Consider the following 25,837-nt stretch of genomic DNA (forward strand, 5'->3'; position numbering starts at 1 on the left):
ATACATGTTTGTGTGATTATAACAACATGCATGAAGGGGTCAGTCCTACTGCGATACTTTCTCTGTTTCAAAATACTTGTTAATTGTCTTGTTTTATTTTTTGATAGTCAAACTTCATGAACTTCAATTACTAACATTTTAACATATTTCCTTCGTTCCAATTTATGTGACATTGTTTGATATGACATAAAGTTTAAGAAAGAAAGACTTTTGAAACTTATGGTCGAAAACAAGTTATATATATTGTGTGACTATAAATCACCTCATTAAAGATAAATTTGATATTTTGAAGTTGAATTGTTACTAAATATAGAAATGTGTCATCCTTTTTGAACGGACTAAAGAAGAAATCATGTCACATAAACTATACGTTATGGAGTATATATATTTTTTAATCATACTAATATGAGAAGAATTGAAATTTATAAGTAGTATTTTTCATATTATTTTTAAATATCTAAAATTTAAATTTAAAATATTCAGTAAATCTAGTTCTTCAAAAATTAGTCAAATTGACTCCCGAAGAGAAAAAAGTAATAGCTATTTTGAGTCGAAAAAGTCTAACTTACTAGAATTAGCTAATTAAATCTAACAATATATATTTTATAAAATACAATAATTAACAAGTATATACAATAATTAATAGCTCTTTCATACCCCACATTTTGCTCCAAAAGAATTCTTTCGAGGTCCGAGACTATGGTGGCCTTTAAAATTTAGAAACGTTAGATATTCCATGTTACATGGGGACGGCTATACTATATACGAGTTCAATAAAATTTAATAATTTTAATTTAAACTTTGTACATAGATCATCGTCATCCGGTGTTGCAACTAGTTGAAGACATGCATGCACACTTTTTTTTTGTTTTTCATCCGATGTTTGATATTTGTATTAAAGCTCAATTATGGAAAGTCTCACATTGAGGGTAAAACTTCTGATATTCGATATCCGTACTGGAGCTTAACTATGAGAAGTCTCACATTAAGAATAAAACACTTCCTAATAAAAAAATAACTTCATATTTAAAAATACTCGAACCTGAAATATTTGATTAAAATAAACTTTATATTTAGCACTCCACTACTACCGCTTTTAATTATGTGATGACATCAAACCCGGAAAAGCCGAGAAGAGGTTACATAGGTGAGCAAAGTGCAATTAAGGTATCTAGCTAAGCTAGCCTTCTCGATTTGGAAAGGTCATTCCTACTAAATCAACTCACTCGACTCTTGTCGAATAGACACATTTCTATATTTAGTAAATTTAATCAGTTTCAAAAAGAGAGGTGTTTCTATAATAGACAATTGCTCTAAAGATGAATTTTAGTCACACAAACATCTATGATATTTTAAATTCGATGCAAGTCAAATCAAATAAATTGGAACACAAGGAGTACTTGCTTACTATATTAAAATTTTGATTTATTTATTTTTACTTATCATTTTGTGAATTCAAACTATAAGATATTGAAATAAGAAAAATTGCAGCTTAGTGTACTTTTCACATAGTTTTTGAATATATAAATTTTACTTTTAAAATATTGAGTTGATCTAACTTAATTAATCAACTTTGATAATTAGTCAAGTTATTTACTTTCGAAAAACGAAAAAATGTCATGTAATAAATTGAAACGGAGGGAATGACACAATATTCTTAAAAAGACAAAATCTTGCATACATCCATATAGTATATTTGATATTGTTTCGTAAAAATTAAATTTTTGATAACCTAACATGACATGCGACTATCGCGACAAAAAATTGTATTATTTATGTACGTATACATACATATAAGTGAATCATCTTCAATTTTCTTGTACAATGCAAATTTCTGTTTACGTCACTGATTATCTGTTTATTATCGATAAAAAATGAATCACAATCTATGCTTAAGAAATTTATAAGAAAAGTAATTTAACAACCAATTTTTCCAATTTCAATTTGTTTCAGTATTGGCTAAAGCCCTTACTTTACAAGAAATGTCATACAAATTTACATGACATGATGGATTCTCCCATTGTACAAGTTCTTTAATTGCCTTCTCAATTTCTTTAGTTTCCTTCACAAGACTTTCCATGCAAAAACCCAAAGCACTCAAACTTAAAACCAATTGGCCTTTGAGTTTTTCATCACTATTTTTATTATCACCAACATTGACTATATAATCCACAAGTTCATTTGAATGTTGAAGATAAGAAGTCAAAATTCCATCTTCACTTGATGATGAGGACCTTATATTATATGATGATGATTTTTTCCCCAATTCAAGATCAATTGAATTTTTCTTTTTCTCAAATTCCTTGTCAAGTATCGCGAGTGATTTTACCAAACTAACCTCCTCGAAACATTTAGTGGATGTGCTTATTAAATCCTTAAAAAGCATTAGGTCAGCATCTAAGTTATTCCAGTCGATTGAACTTGTTGAATGCTGTTGGAGGAATCTTAGTGCTTCTGACCCGAAAAGTAAGTACTCCATCATCTTTGACAAGGACCCCAGGACCTTACCATAACAACCACTATTAAAAGGTAAAAACCAAAAATTGGGCTCTGCCTCAGCTTCCGCTATGAATTTTCCCAATTCATTTACATGGAATTTCAGATTCTTTTGAATTTCCTCGGAGTTGTTTTTGTTAGAGGACGATAAGGTTATTGAGTCGATGCATTCGTGCAAGATTTTGAAGGTGTTGGAGAGCTGAATTTTAGCTAATGTTGAAGCTCTTGTTGGATGGAACAAAATTTCAACCATGATGGAACATGATAATCCAATGAATGTTTCTGTTATTCTTGCTATGGCAAATTCACTTGGAGGACCAAATCCTTTTCTACCTAGAATCAGTACTGCCCCAATAACTGCTGAAATCCCACCTGATCACACAAAGCGAAATAAAGAACATCAGAGACAAATTCAAGATTTAAATTAGCTGATATGATTATTGTTATGCTATTTTACTTTCAAGATGTGCAAATAAGTTTTTTACACTATCAGGTTATATAAAAGATATTAACGGATACATCTTGTTAAAATGTGGAGCAATATTATAATCTTGATAACAAGACAAATTATCTGCTAGCTAGCTACAACACATAAAAGTGATATAATATAATGTGTACTCTACCCAATTTGGTTTAAAATATTTAGTATTGGACTTCTAACTCTTTATAGAGGACTATTTTTTTTTACTAGAAATGACACTATTTATGTATGTTAACTTAGTACTCTCTCCTTTTTAGTATGTCAAAAATAAAAAGACATCTAACAATTCATTTTTAAAATTTTAAAAGTTTTTCTTATATTTCGTGCCTAGTAAAACACCTTGAGATAAATTGGGACGATTAAAAAAAAGAATTTTCACCTGCTTGGCCGTACATCCGGCTACGGCTCAAGAAGCTGCTGACAATGAACCAAGGAAGCAAAGACAAGAACCTTATTTGCACAATTTTTTCAAAGAGAAAACATCCTAAGACACCATAAACTGTTCCCAATACTGTCCCTTGTGCTTTGACATTAGCAACTTTAAATGTTGCTTCTCTTGTTGCTGCAAGGCTTATTGCAACAGGCAACCCTGCCCAAAATCCATTTTCCTTGCTATAAATTGATCCAAAAAAAATAGCAAGGCCTAAAGAAAGTGAACATTTAAAAGATGTCATAAATCTTCTACTATTTATAGTAATTGCCAAATTGTTCCATGTCTTTTTAATAAATCCTTCTTGATGTTCATCAACTTGTTTGTTGGAACCAATGGATTCAATTTCAATGTCAACTCCTTTTTTGGATGATAAAGGGAAAGTTGGTTTGTGTAACAACAATTTTAGGCAAAAAAGGAAAAATAAAGAGGGGAGGTCTTTTTTTGTTGGTTGAATGGTTTGAAGTGTCTGGAGGAACTTTTCTGCATCATGTGCATTTGACTCTGGGACAGTTGCTGGCGACTCGTCTAGAGACATGTTCTTGATTTGCTTTGAGATGTGATCTCCTAGTTTTTCTAGACCATCTTTTAGCTCTATGTTGAGAATACTAATTGGGAATAGTGAAGGGGAATTTTCCAATGCAATTTCCATCCCTCTTAAAGGTGTTTGGATTTCTTGAAATTTGTCCCCTGGATTCTCTCCATATGGTCTTAGAAACTTGAAAGGCAATCTTTCCCACTTCATGCTTTCCTGTTACCAATTCAAGTAAAAAAAAAGTTATAACCACTTTCCACTATAATTACGTGACATACTTTAATTCTAAGTCCGTCACAAAAAGTGTAAATGACATTTTATCCTAAATGAAATGATTAATAGTCGGTACACATATTTAAAATGTAATTTAGACTAGAAGTTTGAAAAGTTTTTTCGTAATCAAATAGTATCACATAAATTGACGGTTACCTGCTTGGATTTAATGGCTTGGAGAAGTTTGGGTCCATTGTTAACTAAGGACTTGGCTTGAGAAATTAAAGCAAGTGCTGAAGTGTTGTCTTCAGCTGAAAAAGCCTTCACAAACAAGTTAATCCTCTCGGTAGCATTTTCCACGAAGAGCTTACTTTTCTCTCTTACCTATAAACGTTAATCAATAACATATTCAGTATAATTTCATAAGTAGGATATGATCAGAAGGATATTGCGTTCACAAGATAGAAATATTGTTTCTGATAATAAGTATAAGTATTGAATTTTCGAAGACAAAATATTTAGTGCATCTAATGTTTGAAAATGAAACGAGTGTAATAATGAATTTGATACTAACTTTTTTTTAATGACATTTATATAGTCAAATACTACTAAAAAAATATTAGTGCTACTTATCAATTAATTAATTCTCACCTCACAACAAGCAAGGTTAGGATAAGGAAGCAACAATGCTAAAACACAAGCCACAACTCCAACCGCGGTGCTAGCCGCGACCCGAACCGGGTGCATAACCGGTTCGGTTTTCGCACCGTTAATATAAGCTATGACATACACAATCACAAGTTGCCCTAGCGCTATACGCTTCGCTATCAAGTGAGTTTTTTCGGGCAGGACCACCACGAACGCGCTCAGCGCCACGGCCGTAGCCGTGGTGCTGGCCGTGAGTCGGCCCGGGCCGATCAACCACAGGCTTAGTATAGCGGGACAAACACCTTGAATCGTTGCGTATAGCGCGAGCCAACAACTACGTAAAGTGTCACCTAAGGTGGCATTAGTTACGATTAGAATAACGGTAACATATGAAAAAGCAGGGAATGCGACTTGAGTCTTGAAACTTTCGGGGCCGAAAAGGGTGGCTACACCAACTATCGAACAAGCCAAGGCGGTTCGAAAGGCGGAGGCTAGGCAAGTCCGCCACACAACTCTAGCTCTAATGGATTCAAAGCTAGAAGTTGTTGCCATTTTTATTATTTTTGGAGAGAAGATGAATGACGTTTATATTTATAACCTTGTCTATTTTATTTTTGTGTCACGTACTACGAATAAGTGGAAAAATTGAGTTTTTATAGAGATGATTTTGTGGGACAGCACGTGAAGATTAGTGGGATCCTTGTGGGGCTAGGGCACTAAGGTGTGGATGCCTACGCAAGCCAAAAACTTCTTATTAGAAAAATTAAAATAAAGGGTTAGTTTATTAAATTAGTATATATGGATGAGTATGAGAAGATTTTATATAATTGTTATTAATATCCTTTGGTCTTGTGCTTTATGTGATATGATTCGAAATATGAGGGACAAATTATTTAGTTTTTTTTTAATGTGAATTTAGATATAAATTTTTAGTTTTTGATGTTAAAGAGTATCGATCCCATATGTCCTTTGCAGATTTACAAGACGATATTTAATTTTTTTCATACAGTGTTCTCCATAGAAATATAATGGCCTTGTGATTGATAGTTCTTTCTTGTATTTCAGAAGGTGCAATTATCTTCAATCTTTCAAGGGTGCTAATTTTTATTCAAGTATCAAACTTTGATACTAATTATCTCCATGATTTAATTGGCTGAAGGCCTATGTATTTGGTTCTTTGAAGAGCTATGCAAGAAAGTAAATTTTAGAATATATATCAAACACAAGAATTTTACGTATAAAGTAATTCCATTTAAAATTTTATGTTAACTTTCGTACCATGGTTCCTTGTAGAATTGAATTTCCCATTTTGCAATTGATCTCTAAAAAATCTTAGTGCATATTAATACGCTCAAGATACTCCTCACTTTTAATATAATGCAATCGTATACATTCGTATGCAATAATAATCCTACCAGTATATATAAACATAACATCCAGGTTAATATGTCTAGCAATTTTTATTTTTTGAATTGAATCGGTCTTTTTTACTCCCTTAAATTTTGAACCTTATTCCTCATGTATGATTAATTTTATTTTTATTTACCGTTTGTTCACATTTTTGGTGGGAATAAAAACAAAATAGTCCTATTTCCATGCCTAAACGTTTTTATTTATCGTACATCCATGTGGTACTTTCATGTGATTGAAATTAGCTATAGCTTATATCGTGCCAAAAGGATTACAAGAATATCCACTAAAAATAGTTGCAAGCACTAGCTAGTGCTGATTGGTATGCTAAATTAAAATCATGATATATTATATATAAAAGCTTTTGCTATATATACTATAGTTTTGGCCTTCCAAATTATTTCTTTGTTGGATTTTTTTCTTTTTGGTTTCCATTTAGTGTTCGATACTCATATTGGTAGCAAATGAATTTGGATTCATGCCGCGTAGGCCCCATTCGGGGGAAAGTACTTTCAACCAAGGATTTTTTCGTATCTACACGAGACCTTTGATTAAGGGAGCAGCAACCCATCTGTTGCACCACATTTTTGGGTGGTTTTCTTTATTGAATTTAGTTAATCTGTTCATAAAATGAATGGCCTAGTCAATTTTTGTTGCATATTTTACTTGTTTATGAAATCAAATATTTAATATTATACGATTTGATTCTAATCGAGTGAAATTATTTTCGTGCATAACTATTACAGTTGGGGGTGTCAAAGCAATTCTAAAAGTATTTGAATTAATTTATATGCATGCAATATAATGTTGTATGATAAATATAAAATAGAAACATTAAAAATTTAAAATTGAATTTTAGGGTGAATTCTGACGGAAACAACTATAAAATACCAAATCTTCCATAATTATCGAACTACAGGTGTAACTTTTTTTTTTTAAAGAATAGTATCACTGATATAATTTTGCAAAAAAGAGTAAATTACCAAATAATAATTGACAGTAAAATGCTCAAATTATAAAGCTTTACTTTGAGTTTAATTAATGGAATGCTCATATAAAATTTGCACACTTTTTAGAGTTATACTCTTTAATTTCACGTATATTTTAGCTGGTCCGATAGTTGTTATTTTTATGTCAGATAAATTGTCATGCATTTTCTTTAGTGGTTGACTTCAAGGGTGTTTTGGATTGAATTTTTAAAAATAATTTACAAGTTAAAAACGAAAATTCATAAGTTGAAAGATTTTATCTTTTAATTTATTTTTATACTTTTTAGCTTAAAAATAAGAACGTAAAATCACTTTTATCTTTTTAAAAAACCATAAAAAGGAAAAAAAGAAAATTGAAAAACTAAAATCACTTAAAATAAATCAATCCAGACACCTCTCCATCAATTCTTCCTAAGTTTCTCATTATATCACAAGCATTTTATTTTAGAACCATATCCCAAGTGTTCATGACGATTGCATAGTTTTTTGCATTATATTAAAGTGTGTTCTTATTTTATTTTATTTTTAATATAAAACATCAAATATTCTAATGATAGTGTGACTCTTAGATGATTTTCTAAAAGATAACTGAAAGATTATCGAACCATATTAATATTAAAGAGTAATTGAGATAATAACCCAAACGGTTTTAATAATGTTTAAAGTTGAATAATTATGCACATGTAATTATCGAACAAATTGATATATATATATATATATATATATATATATATATATATATATATATATATATATAAAAGTTTGCCTAAATATTTAAAGAACATTAAAACAATCATCTTTAATTCTTTCATCATCAATAGCAATTTTAATCTAATTTTAAAAGACAAAATAGTTTACCTAAATATTTAAAGAACGTTAAAACAGTCATCTTTAATTCTTTCTTCATCAATATCTATTTTTATTTATAAAAAAGTATACCTAAATATTTAAAGAACATTAAAAGAATCTATACCCAAATAATTACAGAACATTAAGACAATCATCTTTAATTCTTCCTTCATCAATAGCCGGAAAAAGATCCAATCAAGTGATATTCCCTCAAGTAATATTTGATCTCTTAGATTAATGCCGCGTGGATCATAAAAATAATTTATGGTTGAGATTCTTTTCAAATTTTACACTTAACAGAAGAGTCAAAAATGATAAAAGTAAAACTAATGATATCCATTAAAATTATTTAGATTTTTTTCTTCCTTTTAAGTGCAGAAGCAAAATGCACTAGATGCTTATCAAAAACACTACTCAGCTTTATTTTTCTAATTCAACTCTCCAAATATGATATAATTTGTCAATTAAAGTGAATGACCATGAAAATAACAATTTATCTATCGTGCACAAGATTAAAAAATATAGGCATGCTCGAAAGCATACTGTTAACGTGACAGAATTAGATCATATTTCTTATATTTATATGAAGTTTGTAGAATTAGATAGATAAATTCCTTATGATTAGGTTTATCTCAATTAGATGATTTTTTTTTAAAAATAATTATTTAATTGTTAAGTTTAAATTTATTTACATTTTGCCTACAAACCTTTTCAAGAGTCAAAGATTACAAATATTTTAATGGATATCGTTAGCTTCAATTTTATCATTTTTTCTGTTAAAGTATAAAATTTGAAATGAATTTCAATCCTAAATTATTTTATGATTCATATGACATTAATCTAAGAGGTCATTGAACATTACTTGAGGGAATAGTACTTGATCGATCTTTATATTTGAATTATATTATCTTTAATGCTATTATTTTCTTTTCCTATAATATTTCTCAATTTCTTCTTTTACTTCTTCTCTAAATCTGTTCGTTAATTATATTAATATCATTTCCTCAAATCACTTATTTTCCTTTCTTTGTTCTTTTTACTGCAAATGCATTATTTTCTTGAAATACAATCAATGTAATGCCAATAAAAAATAATATTTTTGTATTTTAATAAATATAATAAAATTGAAATTTACATTCTATAGTTCATCTTAATTTATAAAATATTATAAAGTTAGTTGATTTTTTTAAGACCGTTCAAAGCATAAACAAAATTACTATTTTTTAAAAATAATCGATCAAAATGTACAATTGACCTGATACCCCTAGTTACAGTAAATCAACTTGAGATTATTTTCAAGTCATTTTGATAGAAAAATATTAGAATGGTGATATTTATACTAAAGAAAAAATAATCAATTTCTAGAACATTCTACTATTCTACCTTGGTCTCATTTATGCTGAGGGTCCGCTAGTTAATATAGGTTGTTAACATTAATCACTAATTAATTATTTTACTAACCACATAATCTAGTATGAATAAACAAATATTAACAGATCTTACCAAGTTCGATGTGCAATCTTATAATAAGATACCCCCTCTGTCCCTAATTACTTGTCCATTTTACCTTTTATAGTTGTCCCTAATTACTTGTCCATTTTAACAAATCAAGAAATGACAAATTCTTTTTACCTATTATACCCTCAATTAAATGACTAATTATTTTTAAAAATTTAGAACTTTTCATTCACTTCATAATTAATAGGGGTAAACTGGTAAACTCACTATGTCATTAATTATTTTCTTAATAGGTGTGCCAATTCAAAAGTGGACAAATAATTAGAGACAGAGGGAGTATCACGTAGATTCCTTAATAGTGTCTTAATCTGCACTTAGTTACAGCTTAATTTAATGATTATCCTTTTGGCAAAATGCCAAACATGAAATAGTTTGGCCATTACAATATTGCTCTAATTTTTGGGAGGAAATAATTCAACATAATTAATATATATTTAAAGTTTTGAGCATCAGAAGAAAATGATTCCACAAATATTTCATGTGCTTTATTTTCATATCTCCTACTATGCAAAAATACATATTTCTCAAAAAATTTAAATACTTTTTAGTAATGAACCACAAAACCAATGACCTCTTGATATGGGATTAAGTGTTGAGAATATAATTATATAATAAAAGTGTGCTTTCGTTAACAGTTTAAGCTTTGAGATGAGATGGTCACACTCACACACTTCAATATGATATCATAGCAGATAGAGGTTCTGAAATCGAGTCTCACCGTCATCCTTATCAAAAAAGAATTTCAACATGCTTGACTTGTGAAAAAAAAATCAATTCAACACATGAGAGTACATGTTGAGGATATAATTACATAATACAAGTGTGCGCTCTCTAACAACCGCACACTTTAATCCTTACTCTACTTTGGAGATAAAAAGACTATTTTTAATAGACTGTTAACTCAAAAAATCATACTACATAGATACATATGTTATAACTTTTTTAATAAAGAAAATTTGAATGAACCCTTACGGTGCCAAATTAATGAGGTAATCACCCAAAATGCTAAGTAAAAGAAACGCAACCTTGTCGTACGGGTTGAGGACAAAAAACAATTTAGGTGAAGCAAAAATCTAGATATTGAAGTTGATCAATCAAATATTTAATAATAAAAAACATGGTGTAGAAAAATAGTGGCAAAAAATAGGATTTCCACTAAGAATAAATTAGGTTTTGGTTGCATTACATCACCTCATTGATCTTTGAAGAGGGAAAGGGTCAATTGGGATGTGGAAAAAAGCCTCTCTTTATCCTTTTTAAAATATCACACACCAATCAGTTAGTTAAAGCCAAAGATTAACATCCTCTTCCTATTATAATTATAATATATACTTATTATTTATTATGTATTTTTATGTGAATATAATATTTTTAGCACCAAAATCCTTGACATGCTAAAAAGGAAGTAGCATTTTCTCTACTTGTATCCATGATTAACATCCATATCGAGTAGGAGTGACAATCGAAAGAGTCAGAATGATCAATATAGATAGATTGTAAATAAATTAAACAAAAAAAAATACAATTTTAATCCATCTATATTCAAAATGAAAAAAATAAGTTAACCAGCGGATATGTCCAAATGAAATTAAAATACAAGTTAAAAATAAAATAAACTTAACTTTTATAAAATATAAACTTATAAAAAATAACAAGCAGACAAATGAGTATCGAATATTGATCATATAAATATTCATATTATCCATTTTTGAATTCTCTTCCCAGTTGCCATATGTTGTGCTAAGAAGCAAGTTCCAACAACCTATGATGAAATAGCATAAAACAAAAAAAAAGACTACGAAGGATTGATTGCTTCATAGCCATAAAAATGATTCCGAGAATCTTTGCTTGTCAGGTGCACATTCAAAAGGAAGTGTAATATAAGTGAGATAAAGGAGTAAGCGGTTCACAAAGAACAAAGTAATCGAATTCTAATCACATCTAATCAAGCAGCTTTCAAGCCTTCACCGAAAGAAAAGGTGATAGAGAGTCATTTCATTCTACCTGAATAATAAAGTAGAACTCCTCAGGATTGATTAAAAGAAAAATCACCTGAAGAATATTCATTTTTAATGAATAATAAGGATAATATCCATATATATATTTTAAAAACTATTTTACCAATCCTAACCCCGAGCGATTGGTTTATGAGCGAAGGATGAATTAAGTGGGTGAGATAATGAGTTCTAATCAATTTAGAGCAATTATTTTGTCTGTCCACATAAAGTAAAACGTAATATTACCAATTAAAAAAAAAAAATTAAATTATCAAACTTATACTCAATTAGTATATATGGTACACACATACGTATACTTTGTTTTCTACACACGAAATTAGTACACCATGAAATGTATATTTCCTCACAAAAAGGTAAGGTTTATCCCTCCTTAAACAAATATAATAATAAAAAATGTTAATATATTCTTTTATCCCTTTTAAGTGCATTACATGTTGAATAAAATTATAATTATAATTAAATTTTGCAAAACCTTTCATAATTTATTTTTATTCATTGTTTGACATTTTTTATCAAGGAAAAACTTGTTTGTGTCCTTCTATGGTAACTTAGGAATGACTATTTTTAAAAAAAATATATATTTAAAAATCCATTATTCTTTACATAGACGACGTAATAATTTCCAACTTTATAATTTATTGCTTTTTGAATACTGATTTTATAGAGAGTGAGTCTCCAATATCTATCGTTAAAAATAATAAATTACTATTTTTATTAATTAATAACATTTAACCAAACCAAAGGAGAGGGTTACTACATCAAAAATGATCTTTAGGACAATTCATTAATAATAATAGCTTAGTTATTGTTAAATATGTAATTTTAGTGGTAATTAACATTACAACGACATTAAATCAAATGACAATTAACTAATATTGATAAAGTTTAACACGTACTCTTTACTAATATATATATATATATATACATATATATATATATATATATATATATATGTTGCTACTAAAAATTGATTTTGTTGTAGCGGGGAGGAAAATGTGGATAGTGCATTTGCTTATGTAAGCTTATTTTAGTGTTTTTTCTTCCTTTGATTATGGGGAATAATTTAAAGCCTTATTTAGTTGGTGGAGCATTACGTTAGTGCACGTAGAAACACAAACATATCACCATCTATCAACTTTCTACTAACAAATTAAGCTGACATCAATAATAAAATAAAATGTATAATAGAAAGGTTTTTTTTAAAATCAATTCATAATTTTACATGGTGGGTTCCAATAAATCTGTATATATTTTAATAATTAATTAAATTTTCAGAATTTTGTCTGGATTCAACCAAGCTTTTCTTCCAAATCTTTATAAGGAAAATTAAATCTCAACAATATGCTGACTGTGTAGCATAACATGTGGAAGTGAAACTAACTAACTAACTATATATATATATATATATATAGTAATCTTTTTTATCAATTACCTAAAATGATCCATTTTGGAGTGGTGATTAGATATAGCATTATGCAATTTCAACTTATATAGGACATGACTTTAGATAGGAGGATATGAAGGTCGTGGATAAGAATAAGAGATTAGTAGATAGTTGAGAGTTGTCGTATTACTAGCTTATTTATGTATTTGGCTTGGTGATAGTATAGAGAACTGTATCAGTTGTAGACTTGTAGTCGGTGTATTTTGGTATCTGATAACATCTGTGGTATATTGTGTTTAGGTGACCATACCTTATTGTTGTAGCGGTTTCTTGCATATATACTCCTTACTATTGTTTTGCTATTAGTTGTCATGTTTCTCTCCATTACCTTTTTTTTTAATTACTGCTAATTTGATTTGCTTGAGCCGAGGGCCTTTCGAAAATAATCTCTCTACCTCGAAGAGGTAATAGTAAAGCCTACACACACTGCGACACTCTACTTTTTTCAGACCTCACTTTGTGAGAGTTCACTAAATATTTTTTTTTTAGACCTCACTTTGTAAGAGTTCACTGAATATATTGTTGTTGTACTTAAATAATCCATTTCCAAAAGAATTTCAGAACTAGTATTGAGGTATTGCATATTAATGTATTAGATATTATTTTATTCAAGAAAATTCAATAAACAAAAACTAACGCATGACATTGTAAACAGAATATACAACTTTTCTTCCAAATCTTTACTAGGGGAAACTAAATTTGAACAATATATAGTAATAATTAATCATAATAATTTGGAAAAGTGAATGCAATTTTATGCACTAGAAGACATGAATACGAAAAAGAAAGAACAAAAGAATACTATATACACCACTTTTTCTTTTGGAGAGCATATACTTCATTGTAATATAGATGCTACATACAGTAGTGCACAAAGAAACACTTCTTTTTTTAATTGTTAAACACATACGAAATACTTTTTAAAAGAAGAAAGAAGAAAGAAAGATATTAATTCGTTGTAAACTAAAATGATTATTCAAATGTATCTAGTGACGAGTCATAATATTCACTAACGAGACATTCGAAGAAAATAAAGGTGTACTATTTATTATATATGCATTATATATTTTTCTATCGAAAAAATTCAAATAAATCCTTTGATACTGCCTGACTCCGCCTTAAACGTACCCAAAATCTTTTTTTTTTTCCATGAAAGATATTGACATATGCAGTTAGCTTTTCTAGTGAACTATTGATGTGGATGCAACTAAAGAAGAACAATAAACTATATTAAACGTATTCTTGTCCACATACCCATTACAAAGGAAACATATAATAATGAAATGAAGAAACTTATATATAATATAATGAAAATGAAAAGTTAGCTTTCGGATTAAGGATTAAGGATGAAGGAATTAATTATATTAATTATAATTAACCTGTCAAATTTTTCGACTAGTTTATATATACGTCATCTGTCTATCTATTCAAAATTTGAAAGGTCACAAAATTTATTTGTATTTGACTTTAAGAATTTGTATGGTAGGAAGGAAAAAAAAATGGAGAGCGTATGGTGACCTTTTTATTTATTATATTGTTTTTGAAAGATTCTCGATTCAACTTTCAAGTACTGCACATCAAAGTAATTTGCAAAAGAATATACAAAAGTAAAAAAAAAAAAAAAACCAAATAATAGAGAAAGCATTATATAATATTTAAGAAAAAGGATAACAACAATAAAATTATAATGTAATAAACGAAATACAGAAACAACATATAGTAACATAAATTAGAGAACAAGAAATTATAATTTTATTGATACTATTGTTATTAAAGGAGAAACATATATGATGCACCAAACTACCATCATACGACCATACTTATTCCATAGAAAACCGTAACAATATTCAATTATCTATTATTTTTTTATCTTAAAAATATTCATCTATAATTAAGATAAATATTATTAAAAAAATATATGAGCGAAATGATAAGGGTGATGTGTAGTGGGGATGAGACTTGAGAGCTACGAATTAGGGTAAAATTAAAATGTGTTTAAAGTAAAAAATTTAACTAATCGAACATGAAAAATATAAAAATATTTTTCCACAAGTGAAATTGTGTGTATGCGATATTTGAATATTCTTTGACATCAGTCACCTTACTTTTTCAATTACCCACGCACCCCTTCTCAAGCAGAGGAACATTCTTGGATATTTCAAATTAATCCAAAATAGCCTTATTTTTAAGGTTTAAATTTTTAACTTACATATATTAACCAAGTAAAAAAAGAATGAAACTAGTGATCTTATAAGTGTTCTTTGACATTTTTTTCTTTTTGCACATGGTATCAATGTAATTAAACTTTCTTGTTTTTAATTAACGCCATCTTTGATGTATTTGAAAAATAAAATAATTTAAACTTTAAACAAAGTAAAATTAGGAATGGAGATGAAATAAAAATTATATTCAAGTCTACTAAATCTACAATTTGTTCTTTAACGAATTAAATTCTATACTAGTATTTGAGGTATATAATCTACATATTTTCTTTTAGGATAAAATGGATAAAACATATTAGTGTAACGTTACTTCAAACCTGAATACACACGAACTCAAAATACAACCAAATTACACTTAAAACTTACTTAGCAGGCACAAAAAGTAGTTCAAAAAGAAGAAGTAGAACTTTCATAGTAAAAGTGAGCATATACTATTATGTCTTTTTTGAAAAAATCACAACCTATTTAATATAAAAAAGATGCTATTCAAATTACACCTTATATTCTACTAATAATTTGATTTCGAGAAACACCTATTTATTTTTCATTCAGACCTCTTAAAAAATACAAACATTTAATAAATTAGAAAGTCCACTAGAAGTCTTCGTTGTCAAAATGTATGCAAATGGAAGCGCCGCCTTGACTACAAATTAATAGCATGTGTAATAAGAAATTTGGAGAAATTATGATTCAGAAAATCTTCAAATCTTGGACTAATAATCCAAATTAAACTGAGTCAATCAAGATGATTTTAATTAAAGTGCAACTTGTGTTAAAAAGTGGAAACAAAAAGATGTGCGCCCAAAGTAAATCCAAAAGAATGAAAGAAGAAATTGGATGCAAATACTATCTAGAAGAAAGAAACGTTAAGACTAACATATTTAGTATATTTTTATGAGTAGAATTTAAAAAGAGTAGCATCATATTATTTTTCACTTATATAGGGTAGAAAGATTATTTTCGATACATTTTTGACTCAAGAAAATAGTTTTCCAAAATAGATTTGAGAGAAATACATATCAGAGTAGATGTAGATGTGTGCCCCTCACGTGCGGACCTGATTCTTTTTCGAGGGTCAAGCATGTGAAAATTCTTTTTAGATTGGGTGACAGTGAGATTCGATCGATCCAAGGATCTCTGTCTACTCTGAAACCAAGTTGAAGTGTTTGATCATCTCATCTAAAAACTTAAACTGCTAGAGAGAATACACTTTTATGAGTAGTTAATTGTATTCTCAATACAAATAATCAAAGTAAATTAAAGAAATAACAATCGCAATAAAATTATAAATTAAGATAATGCTAACGCGGTTCTAATAATACATGGTATGAGAACAAATAGGTGCTTCAGATTATAACCCTACTCTATCACTGAGAATAGAGAAAACGCTTGAGTACCTACTAACCGTCTTCCTTAATCCTCGACCTCCATAATCTCTCGAAGAAAGAAGGAGAATTTAATTTACTATACTATGGAATTCAACTAGTTTCAAAGGTTTTGCTAGGAATATCTATTTTGAAATTTAACTAATTCAAATTCACACTGAAAGGCCTCACGATAAAAATAAAATAAACTTATTAAATACTATCCATTTACAAAGCTCGAATACAAATCATCTAATTAACAAAAATACTAATCACTTTATCTCAAATTTTAATAGTCCCCCTTTACTTTATTTTTGAATAGATATAAGTAAAATATATAATCATGATCTTTAATTTATCTTTCCGCCTTCATTTGTCATCCTAAAATGACAAATAAAAAAGCAATCAATTCAAAGTTCTAAAAAATGGAAGTTATAGTTCAAAAAATGAACTCAAACACGAATGTTTGTTACGGAATTCAATATTATACTAGCAATTCTTTCTTTTTTTTAAAAAAAAAAAATGCTTTTGAAAAGAATTCTTTAGGAAATTATTTTTTTGTCTCGATTAATGCGATTACTTTTACTTTTTTAAAAATAAATTTAATTAATTTTTAAAGTTGAATTGAATTAGATTAACTCAATATTTTAAAATTAAAATTTAGATGTTAAAAAACTATATAATAAGTATTTTAAGTTGCAATTTTTCTCATGTCTATATGATTAAGAAAATACATTTTAAAATGTTGATCAAAGTTCATATAGCTTGAATCTTGAAAAGAGAAATGTGTCACATAACTGAAACAAAGTAACAATATGTGTTTGACTAAGAGCCCGTTTGGATTGACTTAGAAAAATAGCTTTTAAATAAAAAATAAAAAGTCAAACTTAAACGACTTGTAAGTCATAAATAAAAAATAAAGGGAGACCTACTTTTGATTTTTAACTTATTTAAAGTTATTTTTAAACTTGTGAAACACTTCCTAATTTATTTTAAGTTATTTTTATATATTGTCAAATACTTCCAGAAATCAAAAATTGACTTAAAAATAGGTTTGACTAACTTTTAAATCCATTCAAATATCCTCTAAATCATTTGAAAAGTGCCTTTTTAGTAATTTGTATTTTGACAAATAAAAACACTAACTTTAATTTGGTTTATATAAACTGATATCGGTAATGTAAATACTCATAAAAATATATTTCTATTCTAAAGGGTATAAAATTTAAATCCTAAACTAATTAGGTGACGCATTGAAAGAAAAAAATAATGATAGGTGTCGCTGGCTAAGTCATCACGATGAAAGAGTCGTAGATAGTCGCTTTGAAGCACAATCTCAATCAAGCGACAAATAAAATCTTTTGCAGACGATCTAAATATGTAATAGTCTTTAATTGTAGGGCAAATTAATTACATAAATCACATACTTTTAAGGTAAAATTACAATCTATCCCTTAAAAGTTTATAATTACTGAAATCTCTCAAACGGATACAATAATATAAGCGCTGATACATTAATCTGATGCGTGAGATACAATAATCGTTAAGTAAGATAAATTACATTTTATACATGATACACTAATTTGATGTACATTTTATACATGATACACTAATCTGATGCGCGAGATACAATAATATAAGCGCTGATACATTAATTTGATGTGCGAGATACACTACATGATACACTAATCTGATGTGCGAGATACAATAACATAAGCGATGATACATTAATCTGATACATGAGATACACTAATTTGATGCGCGAAGATGAGGGATTTTGGAAATTTGTAAAACTTATAGGAGATAATGGTAATAAGTAAACTAAAAGGTGGGATTTCTGTAATTTTTCCTTAATTGTAATATTCGTGCACCCAGGGACGGAGCTATAGCCACTCCAGGGAATTTAACTAGACACCATTTGTCGAAAAATTACATTGTGTATATATGTCAAATTCTGTAGACTGCAAGGATATATATTTAAAGTTGGACACTCTTGATAAAAGCTATGACTTTGACACAATGGTAATGTATATCCATTCGAATGAAAAAGTGTTTCGGGTTTGAACCACAAATAGCATAATACACCATTTTTAAATATCCTTGATAAAATTCTGACTCTGCCACACGCCAAAAAAAAAAATCTAGGTGATGTCATATAGGAATAGATGGGTAGTTAGGAAATTGTCTTGTCCACCTAGTTTTGTGGCAATTAACATCTCTAAACAAGGGGAAGAAATAATGTGTATTCCTTTCGCCGCATCTTCAAAGAAAAAAACGTTTGCTAGCATTGTCTCATACCACATACAAGCAAAATTACATTTAGTGCCTTTGGTCATCATTTTGTCCATTTTCAGGTAGTGGATAGTGGGAATTACAATAATTTCTTAATCCATGTATATTCTTTCTTGTCCAAAATATCAACCTACAGAATAGTAAATAAATATAGACCAGAAATATTAAATTGTTATGGAGTAATAATAATAAACATACAATAATAAGATAAATATAGTCAAAGAAGCTAGAGGAGAAAAATGTATTTTATTTTTCTTCAACTTTTCTTCTTACAAAAATAAATTGAGTTGAAGTGCAGAAGCACCTTACAAACCTACTTGCAATTTATTCACAAGCTGCTTATAGAAACCTGTTTGTTAAGCTACTTGTAACTTGCTTGTTTGCCGCTACTTGTAAAGCTACTTATACTATGGGGCTATGATTTATTTCATTTACAAGTCGTCTGGTAGCTAATGAAGAGGCAACTTACTTATATATTAATTTCTACATAAGTCATACATCGTCTTATAGTTAGTTAGGAAATATCTTATTTATGTAAAAAAAATTAATATGATATTTGGTTTGCAATTTAGAAATCTACATAATAGACTATTAAATGTATAAGTTATGAGGTGTCTTATTTTATGCGGGGTATATAAAAAATAAAATAGTTAATACCCGAATAACTAATACATGCATTACTGATACCTGAATAATCACAACAAGCTACCAAACAATCCCTTATGAGTTATGATTTAGGAGAGTCTATTTTTTTAAAAAAAAAACAATAATAAAAAAGTCTAAAGGGATTATGGATGGGCTTGGGTTGCCAAAATAGTGGGTCATGAGTGATTGGGCCGAGCTAGTAATGTGTGGACAATGTACAATATTTATACTTTTTGAAAATGTAATAAATTTTTTGTTTCTTCAGTTAATAATCGGAATCGAGAATTGAATCGACACCAAACTTTGAAAAAAAATTAAATCAAATCAAAGAATCGAATAAGTTTGGTCCGACCTGATTTTTTATATTTATACCCTAATACGAGTGATATATCGGTTTGTCATTAGAGATATTGATATCCATATACAACCACAATAGGTATTGCATATATAATTTTGAGATTTGTTTTTTATAAATAGCAAATATAATAGACATAATAAGGTTTCATAGTTTCGATAATTGCGCTCCATAGTTATAGTTTTGTTTGCTATGGAGGTAGTAGTTTGATATTTCTACCCGTTTGTATATTTCGCTAGCTAGTATACAAATAGGGTGAGTATATACAAATTTTGTATTTATACATTTAGGAATTTTTTAGAGATCCGTTTTTATATTTAACTTTCCAATATACAAACGTGGTAATTTATCATGAATCTTTCATACATCATACAAATAGCTAAGGTACACATATACAAAATTCTAGATTTATATAATCCGGACCGAATATGAAATTCAGGGTTTATACAAATCAGGCGAATAAAAAAAATTAGAGAAATTGTAGCCGCAAATTACAATTTTCTTAAACTGTAGCTATAATACCTAATATAGACAAAATGTTTGTTATTATGCATAATTTTCCCTAATTTTGATCGATGATTAGGTGTAGTAATTAAAGCCCAAAAATTTGGCTAGCTATATCTAACTATACAAACAACAAATAATATGAAATTCCGTATTCCTTTCTTCATTTCATACTTTAAAACATGTATCCCTTCAAAATATTAACACAACGGAGATTTAATTTGGGGATTTTGGATTCAATAATTACAAAGATTTCCTCAAGAGAAAATTACAAAATTTAAATCTTTGTTCAAATTATTAAATTTATACATTTATGATATGTTTGTGATATTGAATTTTATAGAAAACATCTGTAAAAGTTTGAATATAATTTTTGGAGTTGTTTGGAGTTAATTTGAGTTGTATTTCAAATTGAAAATTTGAGGTTTAATATGACTTCTTATGTGTGTATCTCCACTATACACGTGTATATCAATGTATATATGCTTATCTCTTGTTATATGTGTGTATATCTATAAAATCTATGTGTGATACACTAATACAATGTGATATACACAAGTCACAATATAGCCCACTGCCTTTTCCTTTCTGTTTTGTCTTCATATTCCCCCCATTAATGGCCTCTTCCTTATTTCTTTTCCTTATTCTTCAAAGCTCGACTTTAAAAATCAATGTGCCATAAATCTGAATCGTTTTAAGTCAATATTACATCAACATACTCGAAATACTAAGAGGAGCTCATATTTAAATTTTGTCCTGTATAATTATATTTAATTTAAAAAGGAGGAAACTAAAAGACAAATTAATTCATTTGCGTGAAACCGACAAATTAGACCGTTGGATTGATATGGTTGCGTCTTTATCGGTTGGAACCAAATCTTTCTTTCTTCTATTTAGCTAAGAATTTAAATTATATATATTGACGATATAAATATTATTTAATTGTATTATTTATAAAAAAAATTATATGTATAAATTAATAATAGGATAAATATAATGAATTAAAGTAGCTGTTTATTTAATTTTCATATATTATATTTAGCTCCTGGAAAAGAGATCCGAAAGAAGACAAGTTATTTCTCCTATTCCATTGAGCTCTACATTGTTCATATTTTATAAAAATAAAATAATACTCAACTAATCAATTATCACATGTTAAAATTTAATGAAAAGTTATTATATTTTATCGTTATTAATAATATTTGTAAAGTATAAGTTATTGAAGTACATTATGTAAAATGACTTCTATAAAAATATGTCTTTATTAGATAACTTCATCTAGTTGAATGATCAATAAAGTAATGTCGATATATTTTTGGATGAGTTTGGCTTAATTTTTAGTTTTTGGCTTAATTTTTTTTATTTAAATGCAAAAAAATTATTTTAACTAAAAAGCATTTATAATACGTTAACCCAAAAGGGTTTTGAATACGCACTATCATTGTTCGAAAGTATTACATATCATATTCCTCTAATTTTGATCAATTCATTCGATTATTATTCAAAATATCAATATTTTCTAATGAATTTTAAATTAAATGAATAGCTATTGTTTACTTTAACTTGTTCATCTTTATAATTATAGAGTTCCAATTTTATGTACAAATGGTGTAAATTATATTTATATTATAATAAAATAACTAACAAAAATTAAACCTCTTAACATAATCTGCCAAATTTAGTGAAATCATAAGGAAAAATATTATTATTAATATGTTTTGACTTCATTATTATCTTAATACGATGTTACCGCTTTTTTGTTAACAGAAAAGCATAAATGAGGACAAAAAAAATGATTAAAGAAAAGGAGAAAATAATTTTCTTTTGGAAAAATAGTCTGATATATCCCTCATAACGACGAGGGATATATCAGCTCTAAGTAACAAAGTTAAGGGATATATCAAACTCTTTTCTCTTTCTTTTTAAACAAAAGAGTAGGTGCATAAGGATCCACTCTCGCCAAAAAAAACAAAATAATAAGTTCTTTTGTTTAAAAAAAAATGATGGACAAGAACAAAAGTAGAGGACACGTGAAAACCAATGAGATAAAATTTTGCCAAAAAGTGTACTAAATAAAAAGGGGGGAAAGCATTCAAAAGGAAAAAAAAAAACCGTAAGGAAAAGGGGTACCCTAACTCGTGAACCGGAAAGTATTTCGTCATTCTTAATAAATAAATAAAAAGCTATTTAATTAAATGAATGATCCTATCATATTCACTATTATTTTTTTCATATAATTTAACCAAATAATAATTTCATATTACTAGATTTCAAGTCAAATAAATTTAGATAGATATATTTTGCTATTAGATATATTGAAATAAGGAGAGAGACGAGTGAGGGAAGGAGAGAACCTAGCAAGATAGACTATCACTATGTATTCAAGATACATGCGAATCAAACTAAATACATGTGTTTGGGATACTAAAAATACATTCTGAAATGCAGATACATAGGGAGAGAGCTGAGCGATATTATATTGGACAAAACCAAACAAGAGAGTCATATACATGTAAATCTAATTAGATATTACTCCCTCTGTCCCTAATTACCTGTCCACTTTTGAATTGACACACCTATTAAGAAAATAATTATTGACATAGTGAGTTTACCATTTTATATCTATTACTTATGAAGTGGGTGAATTAAAAATTTAATATTTTCAAAAGGTTCTACCTGTTTCAAAGTAATTTAATTGAGGGTATAATAGGAAAAAAAATTGTCATTTCTTATTTTGTCAAAATGAACAAGTAATTAAGGACAATTATAAAAGGAAAAGTGGACAAGTAAATAGGGACAGAGGGAATATATATCTTTGAACAAATTACACTTAATTCTGATCTCATGTATATGTACACGTCAAATACATGTATTCAGTCTAAATTCTGATAAGATTTGTAACATTAAAATCTAACATATAAAAAAATAATTTACTCCTAAACTAATAAAGTTTATATTATTTGATCAAGAATTTATAAGTATTTTACATTTAATTTAAAAAATTTAAAATAAATTTAAATTTAATCGAACCATAACACTATTATCAAAGGAAACTAGGGTGGGGGAACGAGATATTGGTCTTATTAGAAAATCCGAAGGTGAGTGAGTGTGTATGTGTGAATATGTCAGGAACAAAGAAAACACTCCACGCAAGTTACTTGATAAAATAATGGAATAAGTCCAAAGTTTTTTTAAAAAAAGTACAGAAAATGTTGGCTCCCTTTTTGAGGACACTAGAAGGTGGCATCCAATGTTTAAATTTTGAATACTTTTGTTTTATTTTATTTTATAGATAGAAATATCTTTTCAAATTGAGTATTCCGTATAGTAATTAGTTATCCTTTAACAATATAAAAATTATTCTATGATGTTTGTTGAACATGCTATATTTTGATAAAGAATATTAGTTAGTTTTGTAAGTAGTGATCGTATCATTTTCTTCTAAGGGTTTGGTAGAGTCAGGACGGAATAAAGGAAAATCCAATCTGTTAATATTTTTAACATAAAATTTTAAAAATAAAGAAAAACTTTTAAATCTCGCAATTTTAGACTAGAGATACAGCAAAATTATCAAAATGATCTTTAATCTTATGCCGTTAAACTTGTGTGAAAGAGTGAATCTATAAAAAAGAAAGAGAAATGTTTTTTTATAAATAAACTAAAAAAGAAAAGTAGAACAAACAGGTAGGAATAATAAAATTTTAATTTGTAATAATTTATTACAAAAGTTACTGTTTTTTTTTTCAATTAATGTGTTTCAAGAAAATTAACCAATAACCACAAGTAACTAATAGTTTGATTGGTCAAAATTTAAAAGAATACATTGATCATTTCTTAAATTTGTCAACGTACTAATTCACTATATTAAAAAGAAATCAATCTACTTCCACTCTTTCAAGTAGTATATCAAAAGAAAAAAAAAATAATCTTTTTTTACCATTATATTTATAACATTAATTACTAAATCTCAACTTATTTTTAATTTTTTTTTTACTAATGAAGTGTAATAGCCCAATTGTAAATAAGTATCAAAGCAAATCTCGTAGGAAGACAATCAACACCAACAACATGTTAGCTTCAGCTCATAAGTGAAATCTAGAGAAAACCCAAACTATAACGTCATTTTAAATTAAGAGTTTAGCACCATAGTACTAATAAGAAAATGTGTGCAATAGCAATGAGAAAGTTCACAAACTTGAGCATTATAAAATCACACTAATTCCTCAAATCCAAAACACTAATTAAAACAAACTTAAATAACAACATGATAACATTACTTAAAATTTCAAATCTATTACAACCTAAAACCCAACCCCCCCTCAACTCCAACAATACTACTAACATTACTAGTCCTTACAAATTTCCCAATCAACCTAAACAAAATCATAATTTTCTCCACCATTTTAATGGCAGAAAATCACCTTTAGTTCACGCGGAGACGAGCATTCGTGCATGAGTGAAGGACTGTCATGAGCATATGTAAATGTAGCAGGACAAGCATGTTTAAAAAACTGTGAATAACTCGATGGCTTACAAGTTTGTGGACTATTATAATGATTCCTACAACAAAACTCATCAGTTTTAAAAGCTTCACAGGCACTCTTACAACCAACAACAGGGCCATGACCACCATGTGACCTAAATTGCAAAACTGCTGGGCATGACTGTGACAAATTTTCCTTGCACCCAACAACTGGACACACTCCTTTACCTTCATGTGGAGTTACAGTAAGAGGAATATTGAAACCATCAACGAGACTAACACCGTAAGTAGAAAAATCAGCATGTCCATGATGCAGAACAAACTGCGCCAATGTAGCTGGGGGGGCCCCACCGAGTCCATCGCACTCGATTCGGCCGCCGCAGTCTCCTGTGGCGCAATAAAATTTTCCGTGTTCATAAGTGCAGCCAGTACGAGCCCAAACTCGGCCGGACCAGTGAGCGGTGGGTGCAGGGAAAGAGCGGTGGGTAAGGGAGTGAAGGGTAAATCCACCGCGTTCGAGTACAGGGTGACCAGCATTGGGTTGAATTGCTGGCCAGATGGTGTAAGGACAGTTGTTAACTAGGGTTAAAATGAAATTAGGGTAGGTGGCTTGAGAAAGTGCTAAAAGGGTGAAGAGGAGAGAGAGGGGAAGTATAGTTTTGGTAGAAGAAGCCATGGTTAATTTTGATTTTTGGTGTGGGAAAGGGAAGGTGGTTAAGGGGTGTTTATATAGAGGGCAAGTGTAGTAGAGAGATTAAGGATGTGTTTGGTAAGGAAATGTTTTTTTTTTTTTGAATAAATAAAAATATATACTTTAGGCAAATATTATGGATGATATAGGTTAATGTAGCGGGTTTGAACAGAAATGAATTCAGAATTTTTAGAATATATGGTATCTACTGTTACAACTGAAGTGAGGATTAAGAGTTTAGGATTTTTAA

The 25,837-nt window shown here is 28.6% G+C and overlaps 2 protein-coding genes across 2 annotated transcripts; both read right to left on the reverse strand.

Annotated features, from left to right (window-relative positions):
* Positions 1 to 1,913: 1,913 nt before the first annotated feature.
* On the reverse strand, positions 1,914 to 5,419 carry LOC125844703 (uncharacterized). Its single transcript, XM_049524031.1, has 4 exons — positions 4,807 to 5,419; positions 4,372 to 4,539; positions 3,357 to 4,158; positions 1,914 to 2,868 (listed from the first exon to the last, which is right to left on the reverse strand). The coding sequence occupies exons 1-4, from the start codon at positions 5,353 to 5,355 to the stop codon at positions 1,940 to 1,942; spliced, it is 2,448 nt and encodes an 815-aa protein (XP_049379988.1). The 5' UTR covers positions 5,356 to 5,419; the 3' UTR covers positions 1,914 to 1,939.
* Positions 5,420 to 24,651: 19,232 nt separating this feature from the next.
* Positions 24,652 to 25,610, reverse strand: LOC125845400 (osmotin-like protein). Its single transcript, XM_049524898.1, has one exon. The coding sequence runs from the start codon at positions 25,570 to 25,572 to the stop codon at positions 24,817 to 24,819; it is 756 nt and encodes a 251-aa protein (XP_049380855.1). The 5' UTR covers positions 25,573 to 25,610; the 3' UTR covers positions 24,652 to 24,816.
* Between the last annotated feature and the right edge of the window lie 227 nt (positions 25,611 to 25,837).

Source organism: Solanum stenotomum, chromosome 11 (assembly GCF_019186545.1).
Source record: "Solanum stenotomum isolate F172 chromosome 11, ASM1918654v1, whole genome shotgun sequence".
Classification (NCBI taxonomy): domain Eukaryota; kingdom Viridiplantae; phylum Streptophyta; class Magnoliopsida; order Solanales; family Solanaceae; genus Solanum; species Solanum stenotomum.